The following is a 23,364-nucleotide window of genomic DNA, read 5'->3' as shown; positions in this document are numbered from 1 at the left end:
AAAGTATAAAATAATACCTTTAAAATGATATATTGGTCACTACATATAAAGGTATATTTTTGAAGTTATGGTCAAAAGAAGCAAACATTTTCTTATTATTCTCTTTATTTTTCTTGACCTTTAATCTCAAATATCTCCATTTGACAAATGTGGACTTATCGGTTTTTGCAAACAAACTCTTCATATGTATGTATAGTATAGGTACATCATGTATATTATATGAGCATGTATATGTATGTGTACGATGTGCCTTACCATTACTGCGTACATAAAATAAGCACGATATATTTCATTCCATATCAGATAACAATATGTATAGGATACTTTGTATTCACACATTATTATTTTCATAGTGCATATTATGTCATTACTCCGGCAAAGGCAACTGAACGTGTAAACTTTAATATCATTAACATATTGTATTTATCATCATTACTATTATTGTAAAGTAGTTGGAGTGGTACACATACACTCTGAAACTTTCCCTCTTCCCCCTACCCTTCCCTATTTCTCTCTTTCTCTATTCCCTATTCTATCCAGAGTAGGTAAGCATATATAGTCTCCATACCGTCAAGCCTCGGCTTATTTTGGAGACCGTTCTGTTTAAGTTCCATAAGCTGTTTGTATTTTTGTCTTGTATAATTGTACTAAAAACTATGTGTCGATATACTGTTTGTCATAAATGACATGTACATAATCATATCTGATGTAACGGAATTAAGCAGAAATAAATTCAAATCAAATTCAAATCAAATTCAAATCAAAATCACATTGGGCTACACAGGGACAGTGCCTCACTCAGCCAAATATGTAAGCACTTCCTAGAATATTCTGGAATGGGTTAAATTATTCTAGATTGAGTGAGCTATAATGTATTTCCTGTCACGTGCATACATGTACTGTAGCTACATTGTATACCACGTGGAAAATTCTCCACTGCTCTGGTCAGCCTGTATGTACTATATCTATATCATATAGAATGTTCTCCATTAATCTGGTCACCCTGTGTACATACACATTAAAACAACCATGCATACAGCCTTGATACATGTACATAACTACTTGTGTGTACATTTGTGACAATATATTAATTCATTGATTAATTAATTAATTTATTTATTTATTTATTCATTCATTTGTTTATTTATTTGTCCATTTATTATCTCCGCCAAGGAATGAGGTTATGTCATTTTTTCGTTACCGTTTGTTTGTCCGTGTGCAAAATAACTCAAGAAGATGGGAACGGATTAGATGAAACTTGCAGGAAAGATTGAGAATGACACAAGGAACAGATGATTCAATTTTGGTAGTGATCCAGAAAATTTTATGGATTCTATGAAGGATTTTCGATATTTTGGCAGGTTATGTCAATGAACTTGGGAGTTCAAGCTGCGCGTTGTTTAGGTTTTCATACACGCACTAAAGTGCGTGACTCAGTTTCTGCTATAGGACTATAGGCGCGCCACGCAGTAGAGGGTTTATGACGTAACAAAGGCTTCTATGTTAGGAAGTCGGACGATTTTTCATTGTTTATTTATTTATCTATCAATCTATCTATATATTCGGTCATATTTAAACAGGGTTGTCCCCTCGGTTTCTCAACTGCTTTACTGGGGAGCCCTGTGTACAAATACACGATAAAACACTACACTGGAGTACAATGGACTTCATAAAAATCGCTTACACATATTAATAGTACACATACAACACTACACTCTCACAAAGATAGGACGCTGACATTACTAAAATCGGCACATACGAAGTGAAATATTCAATAAAAAAAAAAGGCGTATTATTCAAAGGTTTAATTTACCATTTGCAGATTAAACAAAATCCCAGCATTAATGCTTTAAAATAGTTCTAAAATGTGAGTTAGGTATAGAAACAACCACTGTAAAAAATGTGAATCCGTATAATCGATGTTAAGTATTGTTAAATACAAAAAACTTGAACAATAGTTATAATAAAAAATATTTCCAGACAGTGTACAGTTATGGTTTATTGAGAAAAGTACTAATATCTCTTTATATTTTAGGCTTTATTGCAAACATTTTATATGGTAGAATGTTTTGTGATACAACAGACCTACACATATGCATCTTAATGTGATATCTTGAACATTTTTGAAATCACTGCTCCCAAAGGTTAACTGGACCTTTAACTGTGTAATTACTGTAATTATATATATTTAAAGTTTGTTTCAGCTGAAACTGCCACTAAATTACAAGTAGAGCCAACGTGACTACCAAGAGGGAGATTGAGAGTCTCATGACCCATGTAGACCAACTGCATAGCTGCTTGTTCAGTTTATCTTTCACTATGGTTTCCATGGAGACCGCATCCTTTTCCATTAGCCCATGGTCACCTACTAGCATAGTCTGGATCGTAGCATTTCGTAGGCTAGTCAGGAAATCGAGGAATCCTGCGAGAATTGCATAAACATCTTAAAGGGATCGTACAGTTTTGGTTGAGACCTAATTTAAGGTTTCTAACATTTTTGGTGAGATAATGAGAAACCTCTTATGAAATATGAAAGAGCATGTAATTCTATGAGGAATTCAACGTTTATTTGATGAAAATTGGTTTTGAAATGGCTAAGATATATAAAAAAAAAAAGCGATTCTGATAAAGTGTGGGACCCATACTTTATTAGAATCGCTTTGTTTTACTTTGTTCTTGGATGTTTCAGTCATTCCAAACCCGATTTTCATCAAATAAACTTTGAATTCCTCTTAAAATGGTATGTTCTGTGCAAGATCATAAGTGTTTTCTTGCTATCTCGCAAAAAGTTGAAAGCCCAATTCTCATCTCCACCAATACTTTACCATCCCTTTAACTACAGTGCACAAACACATAGGAGAATCAAGTAACTGGATACACAAGACTTGACATGAAAGTGATCCACCAAAGGATCATAGTGCATGTATTGCCTATAGTTAGACTGTATGTTAGATTCCTCTCCTTGATTTTTTGACAGCACCCAGAATACCAAGTAGAGTTAAGTCAAAATAAGATACTGAATCATCACGTTTTCAACGTAGATTATAGCTTGAAGCAATTTGTTTGTCTGCTTTTTTTCATTGTTCACTCTTAAAACATCCGAGTCAGAACTGACCCGGAACTGGGTCCGTTGGGGTCATACACTGTTCCGGGTCAGAAATGACAAGGAATGTGGTCAAATATTACCCATTCAGAGTCATGAATCGGGTAAGGATGACCCCATTCGGGGCCTTCATGACCAAATTCCAAGTCATTTCTGACCCGGAACGGTGTATGACCCCAACGGACCCAGTTCCGGGTCAGTTCTGACTCGGGTCTTTTTAGAGTGTTTGTTTTATTGTCATGTTTTACTTCTTCTTCTTTTTTTTTAGTCTTTCTCTCACCTGTTCCACCAGTTCCCGTCTCAGCCTGCTGGGAAAATTGATTGTTCGTATCGTCTCTTCGTGACATCGCTAGTACATATCTGAAACCCAAAGAAGGTGAATAATATTATGCTGTCATGTAAACGCACTGGTGTCTGCAAATGCATATCGGAAACAGGGAAATGTAGAAAGTATGAACAACGTTTATCTATTCTTTATGTAACCCAGATGAGCAAATATCAACTCTGCTGGGAGGTGCATACTCTGAGAGATAGCACATTAAAACTCGACGCTTGAGGCAAGCTCTAAAAGGTCCATTTTGCCAAAAATGTTCTTGTGTCTTTCGTAAACAAGGACGTGTCATCTGTTAGGAGACGAACTCACGAATTTATGATGATCATTGCAATTTTCCAACTTTTCATGTATATATAAAGCATCATAGCATGGCCCATAGGGTCCATGATTAAAGTGATGATGTCACAGTTAAAAGCTTCGGTTGAAACCAGGCGCTAGCATTGTTCACAACAATAATGTTCACACACATTCGCGGCAGGTGAGATTGTTCAGAACTAGTTTCAATGGCGAGGAATAGCTGTGGTTTGGTACTTTAGAGAGCAGTGGTCCTGTACTTTAAAGACTGTTCAGAAGTTCTACAGTAAGTTCCCCCATTGAAGATGATGTGAAATAATAAGAGAGCAGATACCTTCCAACTAACTTTAAGTGCCCGTTCCTGAAGTCCCTCATGCCACTGAGACAGGCGTTGAAGCACCGAACGGCTTCTGGTGACCCACAGGAGTGAACTGCGTGGTAGGAAAAAAGAGGGCGTCAGAGTGAATGCACTCTTACAATCTGATGATGATAACAAAAAGCTCGAAGTTTGATTTCAAAAACATTTCGAGAAAAAAGTCTCCTGTATCTCATCACTCCCCCGGCCTATCCCCTCCCTGTCTCCAACACACCCTACATCCAATCAACGCACTGCCAGCAGGTTGTTGTGTCTAAGCAGAGAATTACCCTAACTGATAACTTATACATACGATGAATGTTTTCCCGTGTAAATCTTTCTAATCCCTTTTCCCTAATATATCAACAGCGATTAAGGAGATGCTAAGCAGTCCAAATTTCTGACTCCTTACGACCCCTCTTCTGCAAGGTGCAAATGTTTGAGTCGTATGAAGCAATCAATCATCAGACCCAGAACATAAATTACCAACATCTCAGTTCAGTTAATGTCTTTCTTAGGTCAATGAATTAGGAAACTAAATTAGGGATTCATTTCTTCAGTTTCACCCAGTCGTTACCACCACTTACCGAACGATTTAATAGACGGGCCTTTTGAGATTGCAGCAATCAAATCTCGGTGTGGTTTAGGCATATACTGCTCGAAGGACTTCAGGGTGGCTACTGATGGATTCGAAACAAAGAATCAATTTTGCATTAAGTTGAATTTATCATTTCACTAAAACATTCTTTTCGACGAAAATGTTTCCATACTGCGGGACACGTACAAAGAGTCGAAAAGACCATGATACATGCATGGGTAGATGGGCGCAACATTGTGTACAACCTAAAAAAATTCTTAATTCTTATGTGATTTTACGCAGTTTTCAATTATAGGATCACTTTTACAAATCCTTTGCGTTTTTTATTACAATATTGAAGGGCAATTGAATCAATAATTAGCGTTTTCGAATTCAATCCGTCTGTCATGCTCGCGCTGCGTGGCCATTTGTAGAAGAAAAAATTCACTCGAAACATGTGCCAATGCAGATTGTTGTCAAATTTCCCTTAACTTTACTAATGCGTTAAATTCACTATTTTCACTTAATTCACATACAAATTTTATTTTCGGATAAAGTTTGATTTGAATGCATCTTACAAATTGCTCATTTACATTCATCCGCATTTTTATTACCTTGTAAGAAAATCACAAAAGTATACTAAAGTATACAAGTATACAAAAGTATAAAGTCAATAGATTATATAAATTTCAACTGCGTAAATGAGCATGACGCGTTGTGTTACACATCAACAGACTTCCAGTTATAATTGTACACTGAAACGTCCATGCGTATGGTTGACAATTTTCGTTCTGTTTAAATGTCCGTGGACTAAAATAATGTCAACGATGAATTCCATTCCAGTCACGTCTGTAAATTCGGCCCTGCTCAAGGAATAAACACACAGGGCTAAACAGGAAGTCACTGTCATTGACTTTCGCCAATGTATTGGAGGCTACAGTCGCATTTGTATCACAATGGATTCCTATGAATATTAGGATTTGTAATTTCTACCTTTTGAATGTGTCTTTTCAACCCCAAATGCAGCATCTAGGCACGGTAGCGTAGAACTCTGTGCAGTACTACCACCGGTGAACTAGGGAACAAAATGTAAATATAAGTATTTGAATGGGTCAGATTCAGCGAAGTTTGTTCTGACAAAGTCAGGTACAAATACAAAATGAACATAGCTAAGATTATTTTTTTTTTATTTCCAATAATTGTCATGTCATGCTTCATGCTAGACAGAAAGATCCGTCTGTCCGGAGGAGTCTTTTATCTTTTTGACGTTATCGCTCTCCTCCGTAGACAATAAGGAGGAGATCCGTGAAGCCAGACGCAGTCTCCGCGGAACATTTCCCCGACGACCAGATACAGACCAATCTTTCGGTCAAGCTTCATGCTTGCCCTGTTGGTGGATATGCACCAAGTTCACGGGCTCACCACATCACAGCGTGCAACTCCAGTATTCTCGAAAGAGAGCTTTGTGTTCCAAAATGATGATATCTTTTTCATATTTGAGATAAAGGAATCTGAGTTGAGTTATATGATAAACACAGTGGAGGGATATATACGAAACAGGAACACTTATCAACTATAAGAGATCATTATGGCAATACCAAGTAATGCCCATTTGCACATCAAGTTTTCCGTTTTTAGAGACAAACTCAAACCTCCGTCTGTTGTAACAAACTTCTTCATCACGAATTAGGTGATCCGAGTATCCTCTCGGATCACCTTTTGTTTCTGTACGGATTCTTTCTTTAGTCTTCTTTATTTCTTTCTCCTCAAAAGTTGTGCAGAGGTTAGCTCAGAAAGTGCATTGCCTCTCAATGTCAAACTTAAACGATATATGTATCATGTCGCAAAGACGACAAATCTTGTAAAATCATAGTGATCAGTGGACCGTGACGTCACTATGACGTCATTATATGAAAACACATTTTCATGCATATCTCATTAATGGAGTGGAATATTTCGATGAAATTTACATCACATATATTTCAAGTCAAGTGAATTCTTTTCATATTCTCAAAATTCATTTTTATCTCAAAACGCGCGCGTACGCGCGCGTTGAAATATTTGTATGCTCAAATCGAGCTCAAATTTTTTTTGCACACGTTTCAGACCATTTGGAGCATTTTTTGAAAAATTGAAAAAATTGGACGGACGCGTACGCGCGCGCACATATTCGCACGCACAGCTAATATGAAATAGAAATTTTCCATTTTTCACACCGATCGGATGTCCAAAATGTCAAGGATTATTTCTACCAAGTTTCAAGTCGATCCGATTCAATATGACGTCATACGGGCCCGTCAAATTCAAAATTCCGCGCGTGCGTCAATGGGGATACACAGTGCAACTATGCCAAAAAGCCGCCAATTTTTAATCCAATTTTACTCGTCAGGATGGACGGTGACCCCCCATTTTCTTGACACATTCTGAAAGCTGATGAGTTGTACATGTCATTTCATGGGTTGGCTATGCTGACAAAATGATTAAAAGATATCAAATTTCTTAATAAAGTAAAAAAAGTAAATTTTCAAAATGACGTCATCAAATTTCAAGTTTACTCGAGCGTATCTCACCTATCCTTTGCCAATTTTCACCCAAATTTCAATATGTTGTAGCTTATGAAATGTTCTTTCATAAATGTAAAACATAATTTTGATTGGATGACGGCATCACCTCGTAAAAATGGATTGAAAGTAACCTTGTCAAATTTGACCAGTTTACGTGTAATCTCTATGGGAGTGCAGTTTTTATGGAAATGAAAATGGACATTCTTATCTTTATCGAGCACTAGCTCACTTATGCTTCGGTGAATTTCTCCAAGATTTTGATATGTTGTAGTTGAGACTTTGGGCTATCGTAACTGTGCCCTTCGTTTTTTCATACAATGTCGGGATCACGTCAAAAAACTTACTTCAAATTAAAGTTTATCTTCGATGTATTGAAATATTTCTTTCTTTTTGCAACTTTATGTGCAATAACTCAGGAAAAACATACCCTATCACCACCATATTTTGCACATGTTTAGTTCATGTCACGTACATTATTTCACAAAATAACAACTACTTGATCAGACGCCATCTTGGGTATGTAAATTAGGGTCAAAGGTCATAGATGTTTCATCCTGTATCTTGGTGAATATATGTCCTATCTTTCCCATATTTTGCACACGTAAAGACCATGTTACAGGGATCATTTCATAAAATAACCACTTTTTGTTCAGATGCCATCTTGTCTGTGCAAAGTGGGGTCAAAGGTCATATGTACTTCTTTTTCTATCTTCGCTGTGACGTGTTATCTCTACGGGAGGGAATTTTTTAGATGTCAAAATTGACATGACTCTCTTTGTCGAGCACTATCTTACCTATGCTTTGGTGAATTTCTCTCAGATTTATGTTGTAGCTGAGACTTTGCACTATCAGGACTCGAATCATTGATTAAAAAAAGAATCGGATCACCTTAATTTGTCAGTAATGACAAATTACAATCTCTAGTTTTGTTTCTTATCATTGACCACATGGGGTTTAATGACATTTAGAGAACATTATTCGTTGTTCATTCGCCTGACATATTACCGTTTTGTCTGTGCTTTTTGATTTAATGATGTTCGCGTCGTACAAATATTTCCATCACCATTATTTTAATTACCATAGTATAAGTATAAAAGGGTGCTTACTGAAAAAGGCTGATCACTAACTCCTTCATAAATAAGTCCGTCCAGATTCTTTTTCTTAAATGCCGGTGAGTCCCATCTGTGGGGGAAAAAGAGACATCAATTGATAAAATAGATGCTTTAAGGTCAACCATTTACACAAAAGCACAACATTAAAGCGTATATTAATGAAATCGTTTACATTACCCTTCCACTAAATGTGACAATTGTGTGAGAGTTGTTTTGTTTTTTTTTATACACCGGCTTATTACACCCCTTATCGTCTGGGGTTATAGACACAGCGGTGTTGACCAAATGCGCCTAATTTCATTCATCTGTTTGGGTTTGCTGCGTACTGCAACTCTTGCATCACAGGGGAAAACGGTCTATGATCATAAACTAAAGCCACCATCCCTTTTTTTGCAACTTGTTGCCTAGGATTATCACACTATAACCCTTGAGGAACTTCGATTACTTACGTAATTAAATTTGTACTCGTATATAATATTATGATTATGCTATTATTCTCACCCAGCCAGAAACGGTCTGAAGACATTGTAGAAGACATGTGGTCTGCATCTTTCTGTCCATCACATGAAAGACAGAAATAAAAGTGAAAATAAAGAGGAAACGCTCAGAAAAAAAAAAATCGAATTGACGATAATTTCATGTGACAGGTCAATATTCAACTATTGATGTAATTGATGTATTGAACATGTAATGACGTAATTGATGTATTGGACATTTCTTCTTCTTTTTTTCAAACTCACACGTATTACAAATTACTAAAACTTGCATGTCTCCATGATATTAAAATGACTGACAAAAATGCTTCTTTCAATTCAGTGCCTTTTGTTTATCATATAAGCCAGTTAAAAGTAAGCTAATGTGCACATAGGTACGAATAATCTGTCTTTTTTTTTTCTCAGTCAGTTAAGGGCACTTCACTCGTTTTCAGAGCGACATGTTGCATAAGCTTTACATAACATCTTATGGGATTCATCAATCCTGTTCAAACAAAGAATGAACTTGTGTAGCGACCAGATGACCAGAATGATCCGTCAATTAACACTTGGGAAAGCATCCATTTTACTAGTCTGCATTGTACGAGTATTGCCTTACTAAAGGTTATCACATTTACAGCCCTTTCCTCTTTCAGCGAAATCTACAGATATGAGTCATTACTTTTGATTGTAAGATATGGATTTCAGACGGCGGTATACTATCCTCAAAACCTGTCAAGAGATGACAAACGATCGTATATGTTAATTTCAAATAGCATGGGATAGGCGTGCTTTGCAAAATGTTTTTTTATTTTTTTAAAGATAGTCCTATCATGTGACTGCAATTTAAAGAATCAGTTGACATATTACAGGGACGAGGGAAGCCCTTCGGTAACCTCTGATAAAAGAAAACAACAACTGCGAGTTGCCGAAGTTTAAAATGTAGGAGATCATCATTTCAAGCAGGTGCTGTAGCTACATTGCATGATGGAAATTTTCTTCGTCCTCACAGCATGGTGCATAAGTTTTCCTATATTTGTTTATATATCTTAGCTTCCTCTTTACATAATTTAACTAAAAGAAAGGAACGAACACTATACCAGTCAATTTCATGCAAAGAAACATCCCATTACAGATCACATACTGTTTTATGAAGATGCTTACCTGGCATTCTGCTTTGTGTGTGGGTCATTGTACGTATAGCCCTCTCGATAGTTTGGAGCTCTGTATTCAACTTCTCCACATCACCGTCAATCACAGCCTTCAAGGGGTAATGATTATGTAAGATAAATAGCGCACATAACATAAAAACTTTATATACATATACACACAAATATAAATATACATGTACATCTAACAAATACACAATCATATATGTGTATATACATATATATATATATATATATATATATATATACATGTATATATATAAAATACATATACATAATTACGCATAATATCAAACATATATGTCTATGCTCGTAGCTTTAGAAGGAGTGTACTAACGGATGATTGCCTTCTCATCAGAATACATAACAACCATTCACCTTTTGTGCTTCTACTGTACTGCAGAGCGCTGGAGCAAAGTCGAGTTCCACCTGATTGGCCACGCACATGAACCAAGACTCATCGGCACCGCCTCGTATCTGGACAAGCGTTTCCATGTTACTGGCGGGAAAGGAAAAAAAAAACACAAACACACGACCCATCAGTGGCTAGGTGATCAGGTACGAAAAAGGTATTAAGGGGATCCAATGTTGTTGATCTTCACATGCTCTTTAACTGGAAAGCATGAATAAAGCGTAATTTCTGAGCGACATTCGGTTGTTGGAAACATCGAAAAAAGACATTTCGAAGCTTTGAAGGCTATAGGCCTAAATATTCAATTTGGTCGTGGTTTACGTAATAGCTGCTGTGGATGTAACTTTGTAACTACCTTGTGTCATCACGGCGCTAGATTATTATTCAGCCCAGTTCAATTTATTTTCATATTTCCGTATTTACCAAACTAAGGAACAACAAATTCTTTGATATTGGTAAAACAAAGAATACAAAATCTATACAACCATGTGTCTTTGGATTGCACATTGCAAAATAAAGAATGTACTGAACATAAATTTAATTTCGATGATCATGTTATAGTATGCAGGTGTCTAAAGGAAGCAGTAGAAATAATCTTGATAGGGCCTGCATAAAAGTTAGCTTGGCAAACTGCTGTACCCCAAATTCATGGGTGTGAAAATTACGGGGACATTATCAGGCGTCTGACGGGTTTCTAGGTGACGCGGGCTTATATCAAATTTGAAAATACTTCATGGACTATGAAATCATGAGGGGATCCTACAGTAACCGTACGAAGCATTGCGAGATGATGTCACGATTGTCGTGTGACGTCATTTCAACAATATTATGGGTGTTTTTTGCTTCTTCTTCTTTTTTTGAAAAATGTAAAACTGGCGTCATTTTCCCAAACAGTAACCGTGGAGTGTCAAACATGCCAACTTTGTATAATCAGAAATACATTAGAATCACGTGAGAGTCGTTCAAGCAATCACCAAAGGGTACATTTTCTATTCAAAATGTTGTATCTCTTAACTTACTCCAGCTCGACTTGTCCGTTTGGGTCCTTGAGCTTCCAATTAATCATGGAGAAACCCCAAGCAGTCAGTGATGGCGTCACCTGCAGCTTCGCCGCAACGGTTGCATAAGGTATGGCCACGCATCGCGGCAAAACCTGATTTGAAGAGTATGCATGAAAATGCATCTAGTGCAAATTCAGTTGTTCCCAGAAATTTCAAGCGGGGCAACATATCCCTTATAGGCATACACACACACACACACACACACATACATATCGTTTATGAATGCACCATTCGCTTGTTTTGAAGCAACTTATATCAGTTTCGTGCTGCAATTTTTTTCTTCGCAAAGCATGATGATGAGATTATAGTCGTTGGATAAACGAGTCATGTAATTTTGTAGGGTCAATAATTTATGCATACTCTTAATTTTGAAAATGCGCGAGCAGCGCAAAAGTTTATAGCAATATTTGAATAGAGAAAATGATTTTACCTTTTATTATTATCAGAATTACGTAATATCCCCTGTTATGTGTTTTGCTGATAAAGCCTTGAAAGTTTTTTTGAAGACTAATAACAAAGAGTAGTACTGACAAAACACGATTACTGTTCGTTATTCCGAAGGTTCATCAGTATGTATGGACCCCCGACCTCCCGTTTTCTTTCTCTTTTTTTTTTCCATTTCGGTTTAATGAACCTTCGGAACACCGGGTTTTTTTTTTTCCTCGGAACAAGGCACCTTGTTTCATTCTTCGGAAAATCGATTATCTCCCCAAAACACTAACTTATCGTCATTAAAATGCACATAAATGTTTTGATTCGGAAAATGACGGGATTTGAAAGGGGCTCTACACTTTTTAAAAGATGGAGACGGGTGGGCAACTCAGTGAAGAGTCTAGGTCAGTAAATCTATGGTCACTATACCTCTGGGATATCATCTTCCCCATTGCACCAAACATAAGCATTCGCCAGTGCTGTGAGCAACACCAGCGCAGCCTTCCATTGGCGGGGACCGTCCAGTTGATTGTGATCCAGCACAGGCATCTGTAACCACGTAAATAATAGAATTATTTAAAAAAAAAAGATACTAAATTAACCCCTCATCACCATAAAGTCATGATGACGTCATAACAGTTTGAGATTACAGGTCATTTCAACCCTATTCAAATTTTCAAGGGGCCACAGTGGTATACCTGTATAGAGGTCATTAGACCAGGTATCATCCTTGCCTATGCTCCAGTTTGGCACTCGGGCATGACGGAAAATCAAAAGCTCAAATTGAGCAAATCCAGTGGAGGGCTTACCGCCTTATATTCGGGCCGTTTACTAGCCAGTTCGCACTTCCACTTTGCGCATGAGCAAGAAAAAGGTCATTGTTGGTTTTTAATTTACTGTAATAAACATCTGTGATGAAATTATTGTTCATGTATTTCTTATAAATGCTGCTTGCCACCATATCCATCTGACAGCAAAAGTGGTTTTTGGCAATGTCTGTAGAAAGAGATTGTAAATAAATTCAATACAAAATCATGACATCACTCTCGTCATCTGGTCTACAAAAGTTCATTCTTCGCTTGAATAAGATTGATGAATCCTATAAATTGTTACGGAAAGCTTATGCATTATGTTACTCTGAAAACGAGAGAAGTGCCCTAATCAACTGAGAAAAAAAGAAATTCGTGATTCGTGATAATGAGCTATCTCCAAACTGGGTTATTGTAGTTACTGTTATGCTTTTGAAACACTGTCTCCCTAGAATAGATAGCAGACACTTTGAGGGTCCCATATCGTACAAGCTTTGCTTCTTTGATAGTGGGACCCTCCATTTCTATCCCCATCCTTAGTTAACTTGTATCATATGCATAAAAAAATACAATTGTGTTTTCTTCATCTTTTATTCATTTTCATATGTACTTTGTTAAATCATATTTTGCAGTTATTACAAAAATTTGATATCCTTCGCATACACATTGTATATAATTTCTCTGTTTATTTGATGGAAATGAAAATGAATTTGAATCTCGAATCTTGAATCTTGCCACAAAAAGCTGGTTGTCAAGTTATGTATAGAGGGTTGACCAAAATTCCTTACAGTCCCGTTCTTTCCACATTGAATGATTGCTGCCGAAAATGTTGAAAGGGACAGCGACCTGCTGCTCGCTATAGGTTTGTCATGATTTAGGAATGAAGCATGCAAGCAGCTTAGAAAACAGAAGTGCACTCTGATGTCAGAGCTGAGAGGGCATAAATTATCCCTTTCACGGAGCATATGGACACAAAAGAGATTCATTCTCCTTCTATAATACCTTCTTGGAAAAAAACGTCGTTGAATTTACAACAAGAGGACGAGGTATAAAAGTGAAGCAGGTTTTATATTTCAGTGATGTATTACAATATTGTTGTATGTCAGCGGTCCGTAACCAGTTTTGGCATTTGCTTTCAATATACACAGTCTGCGAATTTCTTCCGTTTATCATTTCGTATCAAATAACAGTCCATTGTGAATGTCTATTTTGTATTCTTCTTTTCTTGTTGATGTCTCTTCATTCCATACCGGTGAAAATATTTGAAAAACAAGAATAAAAGGAAACGGCAGTTTAGCTGGAAGGCGATCATTTTATATTTACTAACGTGATACAAGCTTCGCCTGGCTAAGCTCTTTGATAATTTATGGAGTTTTCAGGTCACCTTTTCTATTCTCTCCCTGACTTCGCCACTATCAACCAAGTCCGTAGTATTGGTAGCAAGTGACGTCCATGGTTTGAAGTAATCCGGCAGATCAATCTGGAAAAGACATACGGCCGAAGATCAATGAACGGTGAAACAATGGAAAATGAGCAATCGTCAACAAAATGAAACAAAGTAGCAAACTAAACCCACAGCAATGTGACGTATAATAAAAAGGATCAATGAAAATACCGACGCATGTCACTTGCATGTAGCCCAGCATAATATTATTAGTATTAATAAAGACCTATGCTGACATGTGTTTTAGATCATTTGAAAATAAGTGTAGCCTTGCATTAGCCGCTGATGGATCAATTTTACTTATGTAGGCAGATTACATGAGGAGTTTTTCATAGGGAGCATAGTCACTGGTCACGAACTATCCTGGTTACATTTTGCTACTATGCACGTTTGAATGCTTTTACCTGCATACCTTCAAAGTGATCGTATAGTTTTGGTTGGGATGGGTTTCAGGTTTCCCGCTGTTTTGTGAGATACTGAGAAACCTCTTACAAAACCTCTTTTGAAATATTGAAGAGCATACAATTCTAAGAGGAAATCAAAGTTCGCTTGATGAAAATTGGTTTGGAATGGCTGAGAAATCCAAAAGCAAAGAGGTCCTTATAGAAGGTGAGACCCTGTGGAGACGGGAAATGTGGAAACGCCGGGAAATGTGCAAACGCCTGGAAATGTGCAAACGTCTCGCCGGGAAATGTGCAAACGCCGGGAAATGTGCAAACGTCTTGCCGGGAAATGTGCAAATCTCTAAATTTCATTACCGGGAAATGTGCAAACGTGACGCCGGGAAATGTGCAAATGTTCTATTTTGCCGGGAAATGTGCAAAACGTCGCCGGGAAATGTGCAAACCATTCATTTCACCTATATTATGTAGAGATGGAAGAGAAACTCTCAATCAAAGCTGCGCACGAACCATTACCTTCTTTACCACCTGTCTTAGCGACCATCTGTCTTTTTATGCCTCCGCCACGAAGTGGTACCGGAGGCATTATGTTTTCGGGTTGTCCGTCCGTCCGTACGTACGTCCGTCCGCTTTCGTTTACGCGGTAACTTGAGTAATATTGACTGGAATTTTACCAAACTTGGTCCAAGTATAAAGTATGATAGGGCAATTATTTGATAAGATTTTGGGTGAAATCGGCCTAAGGTCAGAGGTCAAAGGTCAAGGTCAAATCATGAAATTGTATCCGTTTACGCAATAACTCAAGACTGGATCGAGCAAATTTCACCAAACTTTGTCGGAGGATGATGTATGATGGGACAATTACTTGATAAGTATTCTAGTGAAATCGGACAGAGGTCAAAGGTCGAAGATCAAGGTCAAATCCTAAAATTTATCTGTTTACGTGATAACTCAAAACTGGATGAAGCAGCTTTCACCAAACTTGGTCCAAGGATGATGTATGATGAGACAATTAGTTGAGTAGATCTTAGTGACATTGGCAAGAGGTCAAAGGTCAAAAGTTCAAGGTCAAATGATAAACATGTTGCTATTTCCCCCATATCTATGCAATTCCCAAAGGTATTTTCTTGAAACTTAGTGTAGACATGTACTACTGCGTAAAGATGCTCCAAAGAGAGTTTCATGTCATAAGGTCAAAGGTCAAAAGGTCAAAGGTGAGGTGAAAATGTTGCAATATCACTTTTCTCGCGAATGGTTCAATGTATCTTCATGGAACTTGGTGCATACGCATGAACTGACTGGCAGGGATTATCTAGGGAATTTAGGGGTCGTGGGTCAATAGTCATGGGGTCAAAGGTCAAGGTCAACCCCTCAAAATTTTACTATTTCCCTCATATACTAGTATATGCAATGCTTGCATTATTAGTTTTAAAACTTAATATATACGTGCATTACCTAATGGAGATTTTCCGGGAAATTTCCAGCCAGAAGGTCAAAGGTCAAAGGTTACGGTTCAAGGGCCAGGTTTCAATACCCCCCCCCCCAAAAAAAAAAAAAAAAACTATTTTGTACTGTAATTACATTCTTTTTTCATACCTTGGAAATTACTCAATGCATAAACTTATAAATGGGTCCGTCAGAAGTCAAGTAAAAATTCTCAATTCCCTAAATATGTGTACCTACACTCTTAGACAATTATAGCAAACCCAGTTCAAGGAAAGTGAACATTCAAGATATTTCTGACAAACCTGTCATTTCAATATTTTGCCAGTTATGTGAAACTATCATCACACATTGTGAAGACATTGTACTATACACCTATTGGGAGAATCATGCATTATGGCGGAGGCATCAGTCGCCATAGCGACATTTCTATTTTTTTTATTACATTTTCAGCATTTTCTTGCAAACCCTACGATTTTTCACCAGATTTGGCAGATAACATCTTAATGGTGATATGATCGTAATTTGTCAAAATGAGCCCCCCCCCCCCCCCACACACACACACACCAGTCCTAAGAAGGGGGGGGGGGGAGGAGTTGAAGCCTCAGAGTCCCTATACCATGTATAAACGCTTGGGGTTTTTTTTCTTCATCTGTCGAACCGAAAAAGAAAGAGCTAAGTTAGTGCTATGAAGACATTAATGACTAAAATTTCATGTTTGATTATGGCGGACCCAGGGGTGTCCTGATCGGGGGTGAGGGGGAGGAGGAGGATTTTCCACACTTTCAGCACATTCTCGAAAAATCTAGGACGGATTTTCACCCAACTTGTGAAATACAGTCATATTTATGGTAATATAATCTTGATTTGTTAAAATGTGCCCCCCCCCCCCATCGCCGAAGGGGGGGGGGGGGAGGGGGAATTAAAGCTTCACTTTTAACATCCCAAAAATCTGGATTTTTTTTTTTTAATCTTCTTCTGTCAAACCGAAAAAGATAGAGCTAAGTTAGTGCTAAGAAGACATTAACGTGATTAATGAATAAAATTTCATGTTTGATTATGGCGGATCAAGGGGTGCCCAGATCGGGGGGGGGGGGGAGTGATGGGTGGCGGGGGATATTCCACATTTTTAGCATCTTCTCGAAATATCTATGAGGGATTTTCCCCAAACTTGACAGATAGCAAGATTATGGTAATAATTATGATCATAATTTGTTCAAATGAGCCCCCCCCCCCCTTCCCCCACCGCCGAAGGGGGGGGGGGGGGGGGAGTTGAAGCTTCAACGTCCCTAAACTCTGGAATTTAATCTTCTTCTGTCAAACCGATAAAGATAGAGCTAAGTTAGTGTAATGAAGACACAGCGTTAATGAATGAAATTTCGTGTTTGGTTATGGCGCGGATCAAGGGGTCTCCAGATCGAGGGGGTGAGGGCAAAGAGAGGAATTTTCCACATTTTCAGCATCTTCTTGAAAAATCTACGACAGATTTTCACCAAAATTGGCAGATTGCCTCTTTACGGTGATATGCACTTATGTTAAAATGAGCCCCCTCCCATACACACACACACAACACACACTGCTTAAGGGGGGGGGGTTGAAGCCTCGGCGTCCCTAAACTCAATTTTTATCTTCTTCTGTCAAACCGGAAAAGAGAGCTTAGTTAGTGCTATGAAGACATTGAAATTTTATTTCACGTTTGATTGTGGCGGATCGAGGGGTGTCTTTATCGGGGAGGGGGGTTGAGGGGGAGGAGGGGGATTTTCACATATTTTGCATCCTCTTGAGAAATCTTTGACGGGTTTCCACGGAACGTGAGAGGTAGCATCTCTAGGGTAATAGAATCCCACTTTGTTCAAAGGCGCAACAAGTCCAAGTTGTTACCCTTCCCCAAAGCTAGGGATAAGACCAGGGTAGCCCCCACGTCATTTAGTAAGCAGAAGTGAAATTTCATCAAAGTATAGATCTACCTTCTAAAAATGTGATAAGATTGTGTTCTATTACTCTTGTTTGTATAGAAAATTTCTTTAAAAAGTATGTATTCCGTTTTTTCCATATGTATAGGGTTTTCAATAAAATTCTGAATTCCACCCGAACGACCCCACCCCCCTCGTGTTGGTCCCTTTCAAGTTCAAGGGGCGAAGATGAGGGGGGGGGGGGGCTCCATCTCCTCCCAGTTTAGAGTTGGGGCAGTGCTCATTTAGACAAATTGAGGTCATATCACCAGATAAATACGCTACGCTACGTTTCAAGCTTGGCAAGTTTCAAGAAGAAGCTGAATATGTGACAAATCCGCCTCCGCCGCACTTAACATTAATATTCATGAATTAACTTAGCATAACAGGCACCAGCACTTCATTAGCTCCATTATTTTTGTACAGAAGGTTTTTTTTTGTTTTTTTTTTTGTTTTGTTTTTTAGCTGATATATAATTTTATTATCCGAGGGATGCGTCTTGAGTTTTCAGGAAAAAGACAAAAAATGTGAAAATTAAGCCTCCTTCCTACCCACTCACCTTTTTGGGCATTCCTTCATCTGTCATTGTAAACTTGAGCCTACATCATGCATTAACTGTATTTACAGTACTATCACCATAATGATGCTATGGCCAAGTTTGGTGAAAATTCGTCATAGATTTTTCAAGAAGATGGAGAAAATTGTGAAAATCCCCCTCCTCCCCCTTGTTACAGTTCGTTATTCCGAAGGTTTGTTATTCCGAAGGCTCTTTATTCCTAAGATTCGTTATTCCGAAGGTTCATTGTTCCGAATTTCATTTACGGATTAACCAGTCTTCGGAATAACGAACCTTCGGAATAACGCCACAAATTTTCGGATTAACGAACCCTTTTTCATTTTCGGATTAACGAACCTCTGGGTATAGGGACTTTGCGTATTTCGGATTAACGACCCTTTGGAATAACGTACCTTCGGAACAGCGAACCTTCGGAATAACGAACAGCACCCCCTCCCCCTCACCCTCACCTACCCCCGATCAGAGCACACCTAGACTCTGAGGCTTCAACTCCCCCCCCCCCCCTTTTCGGCCGGGGGTGGGGGGGGGAGGATTGGGGGCCAATTTCAATTCATAAAATCATATCACCGTAATGAGGCTATCTGACAAGTTTCGTGAAAATCTGTCCTAGACTTTTCAAGAAGATACTGACAATGTAGAAAATCCCTCTCCTCCCCTCACCCCTTCCCCCGCGATCCGGACACCCCTGAATCCGTCATAATCAAACATGCAATTTCAGTCATTAATGTCTTCATAGCACTAGTTTAGGGACTCTGAGGCTTCAATTTGAAGACTCCTCCCCACTTATGGCCCCGTGCCCTGCATCTCTGGATCTGCCATTAAACGTGAACTCCTGTCATCAATATCTTTAACCCTAAAAGGGCGACGTTTCGCGATATAAATCTGTAACGCGAGAAGACCTCGTCGCGAGGCTTCTTAATTTTCTTTATTCAAGTCTCGCGCAACTTTTGAGACCAAATTTGCAACGTCTGCGCATACTTTTGCGAAGCCACGCCCATTTTTGTAACGGAATGTCACCCCAAAACGGGCACAATTTTGTGATTTTGTCTACGTTTCCTATATGGAAAACAATGTTCTGTCATGAAAGTCATAAAAACCTGATTATTTTTAGAATTAATCACTTTCATTTATTAATTTTGTGCTATTTATGGTAGAAGAGTGGTCAGTGACAATTTCCAATAAAAAACAAAGAAAAAACAAAATTTTAAAAACAAGAAATACATAAGAAATTCTGAAAACAATGAAATAAATAAGAATTGAAATGAGTTTTGGAAGTTTTTGTGAGGTACAATTGTTGAATATGCGAAAACAGATTTACAGATCAAAAATAAGACTCTCAATGCTTTTAATTAGGCTAAAATATCATCTTGAGCTTAATTTGCATAATTAATTAATTAGAATTAGAAATTAATTGTTTCACAAAATCTTATGACACAATCTTGTAGATTATGACGTGGGTCTCACGCATGCGAAATTTCATCGCTATCGCACCACCAATGGCCAAGATCTCATAGGGGGGGGGGGGCGGAATCCATCCCCTCCCCCTCCCCCTCCCCCCGGTCTGAGCATAGCCAAAAAAGCCCAGCCCCTTTGGGGTTAAAGAACCATCCTAGCTCATTCTTATTTGGTTACATAATAGTAAATACAAGAAGAATTTCGATAATACCGTAGTTCTGGGACTTAATTGAGCCCCCCTCCCCTTTTTCGGGGGGGGGGGGTGGCTGCTATATAAACAAATTGAGATCCCATTGCCATAATCGTGCTACCTGCCAACTTTGTTGAAAATCTGTCAAGGATTTCATTAAGAAAATCTAAATGGTGGAAGTTCATGGGCAGTTTTGATATGGAGTTTATCTACTATCTTTATACACAATATCGCTAAAGTAAATGATTTGCACATTTCCCGGCGACGTTTGGCACATTTCCCGGCGTCATGTTTGCACATTTCCCGGCGAGACGTTTGCACATTTCCCGGCGTTTGCACATTTCCTGGCAAGACGTTTGCACATTTCCCGGCGTTTGCACATTTCCCGGCGAGACCTTTGCACAATTCCCGGCGTTTGCACATTTCCCGGCTCCACAGACCCTCATTTTATTAGGACCACTTTGTTTTACTTTTTTTTTTTTTGGATATCTTAGCCGTTTCAAGAGCGATTTTCATCAACTTAACTATGAATTCATCTTAGAATTGTATGCTTTTGATATTTTTTCATAAATGGTTTCTAATTGTCAAAGTTCAGATCTGAATCCTTAATCTAAACCAAAACTGTATCATCCCTTTGAGGTGTACAGGTGGATAAAATTAATTGCATTTTACTTGGTCCACATTATATTGCTAAACCGTCCTTTCTGATAATAGTGCATATTGCATGCAATTGATAGATCCTATAAAATAACATGAAATACGTATATAACCAAATAACTTCAATGTATTGATAGACCTCTTTTCCCCATGACTCAGCGGCCAAGTTAGAGTAGGCCTATTATGACCAGACTTCTTTACTCCTGTATGAGCCAGGCAAACTTTACGTTTGTTGCTCGGTTGGTTGGTTATGATACACTACATAGTGCTAACACCATTTTCCCTATGCACGAAATTGCTAATTCGAGATATTTAAGCTGTAGCTGAATATTAGATGATGTCGCCTTGCAATCACAGTTGTACGTATTAAAATCTTTCTCTTTCAAAGTTGATAAGAGTTGGCAATGTATGTCCATCAATAAAGTTACTTGTTGCATTGAATTTCACGCCAGCATCATTTACATGGTTACTAGATTATCTAGATTTATTTGAAATAATAATGTTCTTTAATTCAGTGTTACAATTTCTAATTTCTTCTTTCTTAATTTTACACAATGAACGCGCAGGAAAAAATATAGACTTTCTCTTGGAACAGCCATCCAAACAGGACGTTATTCAAGCAAACTCAATAACTTTAAGCCCAACCAAAAACCTGTCAAGTGACCTGGTAAACCCAAAGTAAAAATCTACTAAAATACTAGTAAACTAGAAACTATATGTTATATATATGTCGTATAATATACTATATGTTATATATATGTTGTATAATATACTATAACTTTATAGTGTATAAATATACAGAAGGCCATAAAAAAAAACATAGTGACATTTCACTTCTTCATTTCAAGTGCCTGTCAAAAAGGAACTGTTGCGAAGGCACAGTTTGAACTTAGGGGTTACTTACCGTCGGGTTTGCATGCAAGAATCCAAACGTTGGCGAAACGCCGTAGTCCTCCAAGCGGGGTACATCGCCATATTTGGCTCGAGCCATTGCTGTCTCCTTACTTTGCATCAAAAGACAGAAACTTAGCCGTAAATCGTAGATGTTCGAGGAGCAACAACGTGGCTTCTACAGGGGTTACGGTCATTCAGGTGTTAAAGGACTCACATTAAATAATCTGGCTGCAAAACATTCACTTCCAAACTCACCCGCACACACTCACAAAGCATTTTAAACGTACGAACGTACGCACACACGCACACACACACACAACTTCGAACGCGTAGATGATAGGGGCATCGACTTCATTGCAAAGAAATGCCTTGGTTTGACGTGGAATTAGAGCAGGTGTCTTCTGTTTCTGCTGAGTTGGTTAGAAATTTTTGTCGTTGTGTTTGTTTTTTTATCCCTAAAATTACGAAGGCTACCGAACATCTACTCGCCACCACTCTCATTCAGCATGCAGAATATGGCAGAAACAATGTCAATCTCAATTCGGCTCTTGATTTGGCCGTTATTTCTAGCTGATTCCTCCTAGACCACATACCGGATTATTATCTACATCTCGATCTAAATTTTATATAATATCAAGATCGAAGTGATCTATGATCCACGCTTGTGCATCTACCATGTCCCCAACGTCCAAACAAAACTAATTCGAATGGTCAGCATGTAGAATAATGGTAGAAACGATGTCAATCTTAATTCCTCTCTTGATTTGGTCTTTATTTCTGGCTGATTCCTCCTATACCACATACCGGACTCTTGTAAGACTATGACAGATCTCGATCTACATAAGATTAAGATCGACGTGATCGATGGGTCCACGCTTGAGCATCTACTATGTCCTGAACGTCCGAATAAAACTGATTCGAATAGCGAGTGTGAAGAATATGATGAAAACAATGTGGACGTTATTTCTAGCTGATTCCTCCTGCATGACATACCAAACTCTTTTAAGACTAGATCTCGATCTAAGTAAGATTACGATAGATAAGATCGGTTTGGTCAAACATCTTCGTACTGCACTTACGAGCCACGTACAGCAAAACGTTAACGAATATTGAACCTACGCAAAGGAGTGCAATACGTGCCAGCTCTACACTGATTGACAGTTAACTACTTTTCATCGTCGATCTTCATAATAAAGATGAAGGCGGTGGGGTAGCAGTATTAGGAGAGTACAGGCTTTTGAGCCCCAATTGGTACTTGCGAATTGCCTTATGATGTTAACCCTTGATTTAAGTTTGTCTAAAACTGTCTTCAGATATTCTCGGTATGTTCAGATGCGGTTCGACGTAAAGGGGACTTCATCCTGTTTGACAGGCTTGCCGCAGAAGGGTGTCATTAGTTTAGCGTTAATATTATTGGCAATACGGTTACAGAGATGGAAGGCAGTAACAGTGGTCTTTGAAGGGTTGGGTTGATCAGTCAACAGAAAGTGAAATACTCTTGAATCCTCCATTGGCGCAAAATTTTTGGTCACGACTTGGCTGATATCAGCCAAGGAACATACCTGAGACGTAATGGCGAGTAATCTGCATATTTTTGAATGTACTGGATGAACTCCCTAGATTAAGTGGTACATTGTAGTAGGGATACCACTCACA

The 23,364-nt window shown here is 38.3% G+C and overlaps 1 protein-coding gene across 1 annotated transcript in view; it reads right to left on the bottom strand.

Moving 5' to 3' along the window:
* The window catches only part of LOC140233747 (indoleamine 2,3-dioxygenase 2-like), a 33,909-nt gene extending 12,104 nt beyond the window's left edge, over positions 1–21,805 (bottom strand). Inside the window, exons 1-13 of the mRNA XM_072313848.1 lie at positions 21,719–21,805; positions 14,080–14,175; positions 12,316–12,435; positions 11,413–11,546; positions 10,360–10,480; positions 9,977–10,073; positions 8,841–8,892; positions 8,334–8,409; positions 5,657–5,738; positions 4,674–4,766; positions 4,066–4,162; positions 3,384–3,463; positions 2,288–2,422 (exon numbers count right to left, since the gene is read on the bottom strand). Of these exons, the coding sequence (XP_072169949.1) occupies positions 2,288–2,422; positions 3,384–3,463; positions 4,066–4,162; positions 4,674–4,766; positions 5,657–5,738; positions 8,334–8,409; positions 8,841–8,892; positions 9,977–10,073; positions 10,360–10,480; positions 11,413–11,546; positions 12,316–12,435; positions 14,080–14,175; positions 21,719–21,805 (1,270 nt within the window). The remainder of the gene's footprint in view (positions 1–2,287; positions 2,423–3,383; positions 3,464–4,065; positions 4,163–4,673; positions 4,767–5,656; positions 5,739–8,333; positions 8,410–8,840; positions 8,893–9,976; positions 10,074–10,359; positions 10,481–11,412; positions 11,547–12,315; positions 12,436–14,079; positions 14,176–21,718) is intronic.
* Positions 21,806–23,364: the final 1,559 nt, after the last annotated feature.

Source organism: Diadema setosum, chromosome 10 (genome assembly GCF_964275005.1).
Source record: "Diadema setosum chromosome 10, eeDiaSeto1, whole genome shotgun sequence".
Classification (NCBI taxonomy): Eukaryota; Metazoa; Echinodermata; class Echinoidea; order Diadematoida; family Diadematidae; genus Diadema; species Diadema setosum.
Note: the sequence above shows the minus strand (reverse complement) of the source record. Positions and strands in the feature narration are given on the sequence as shown.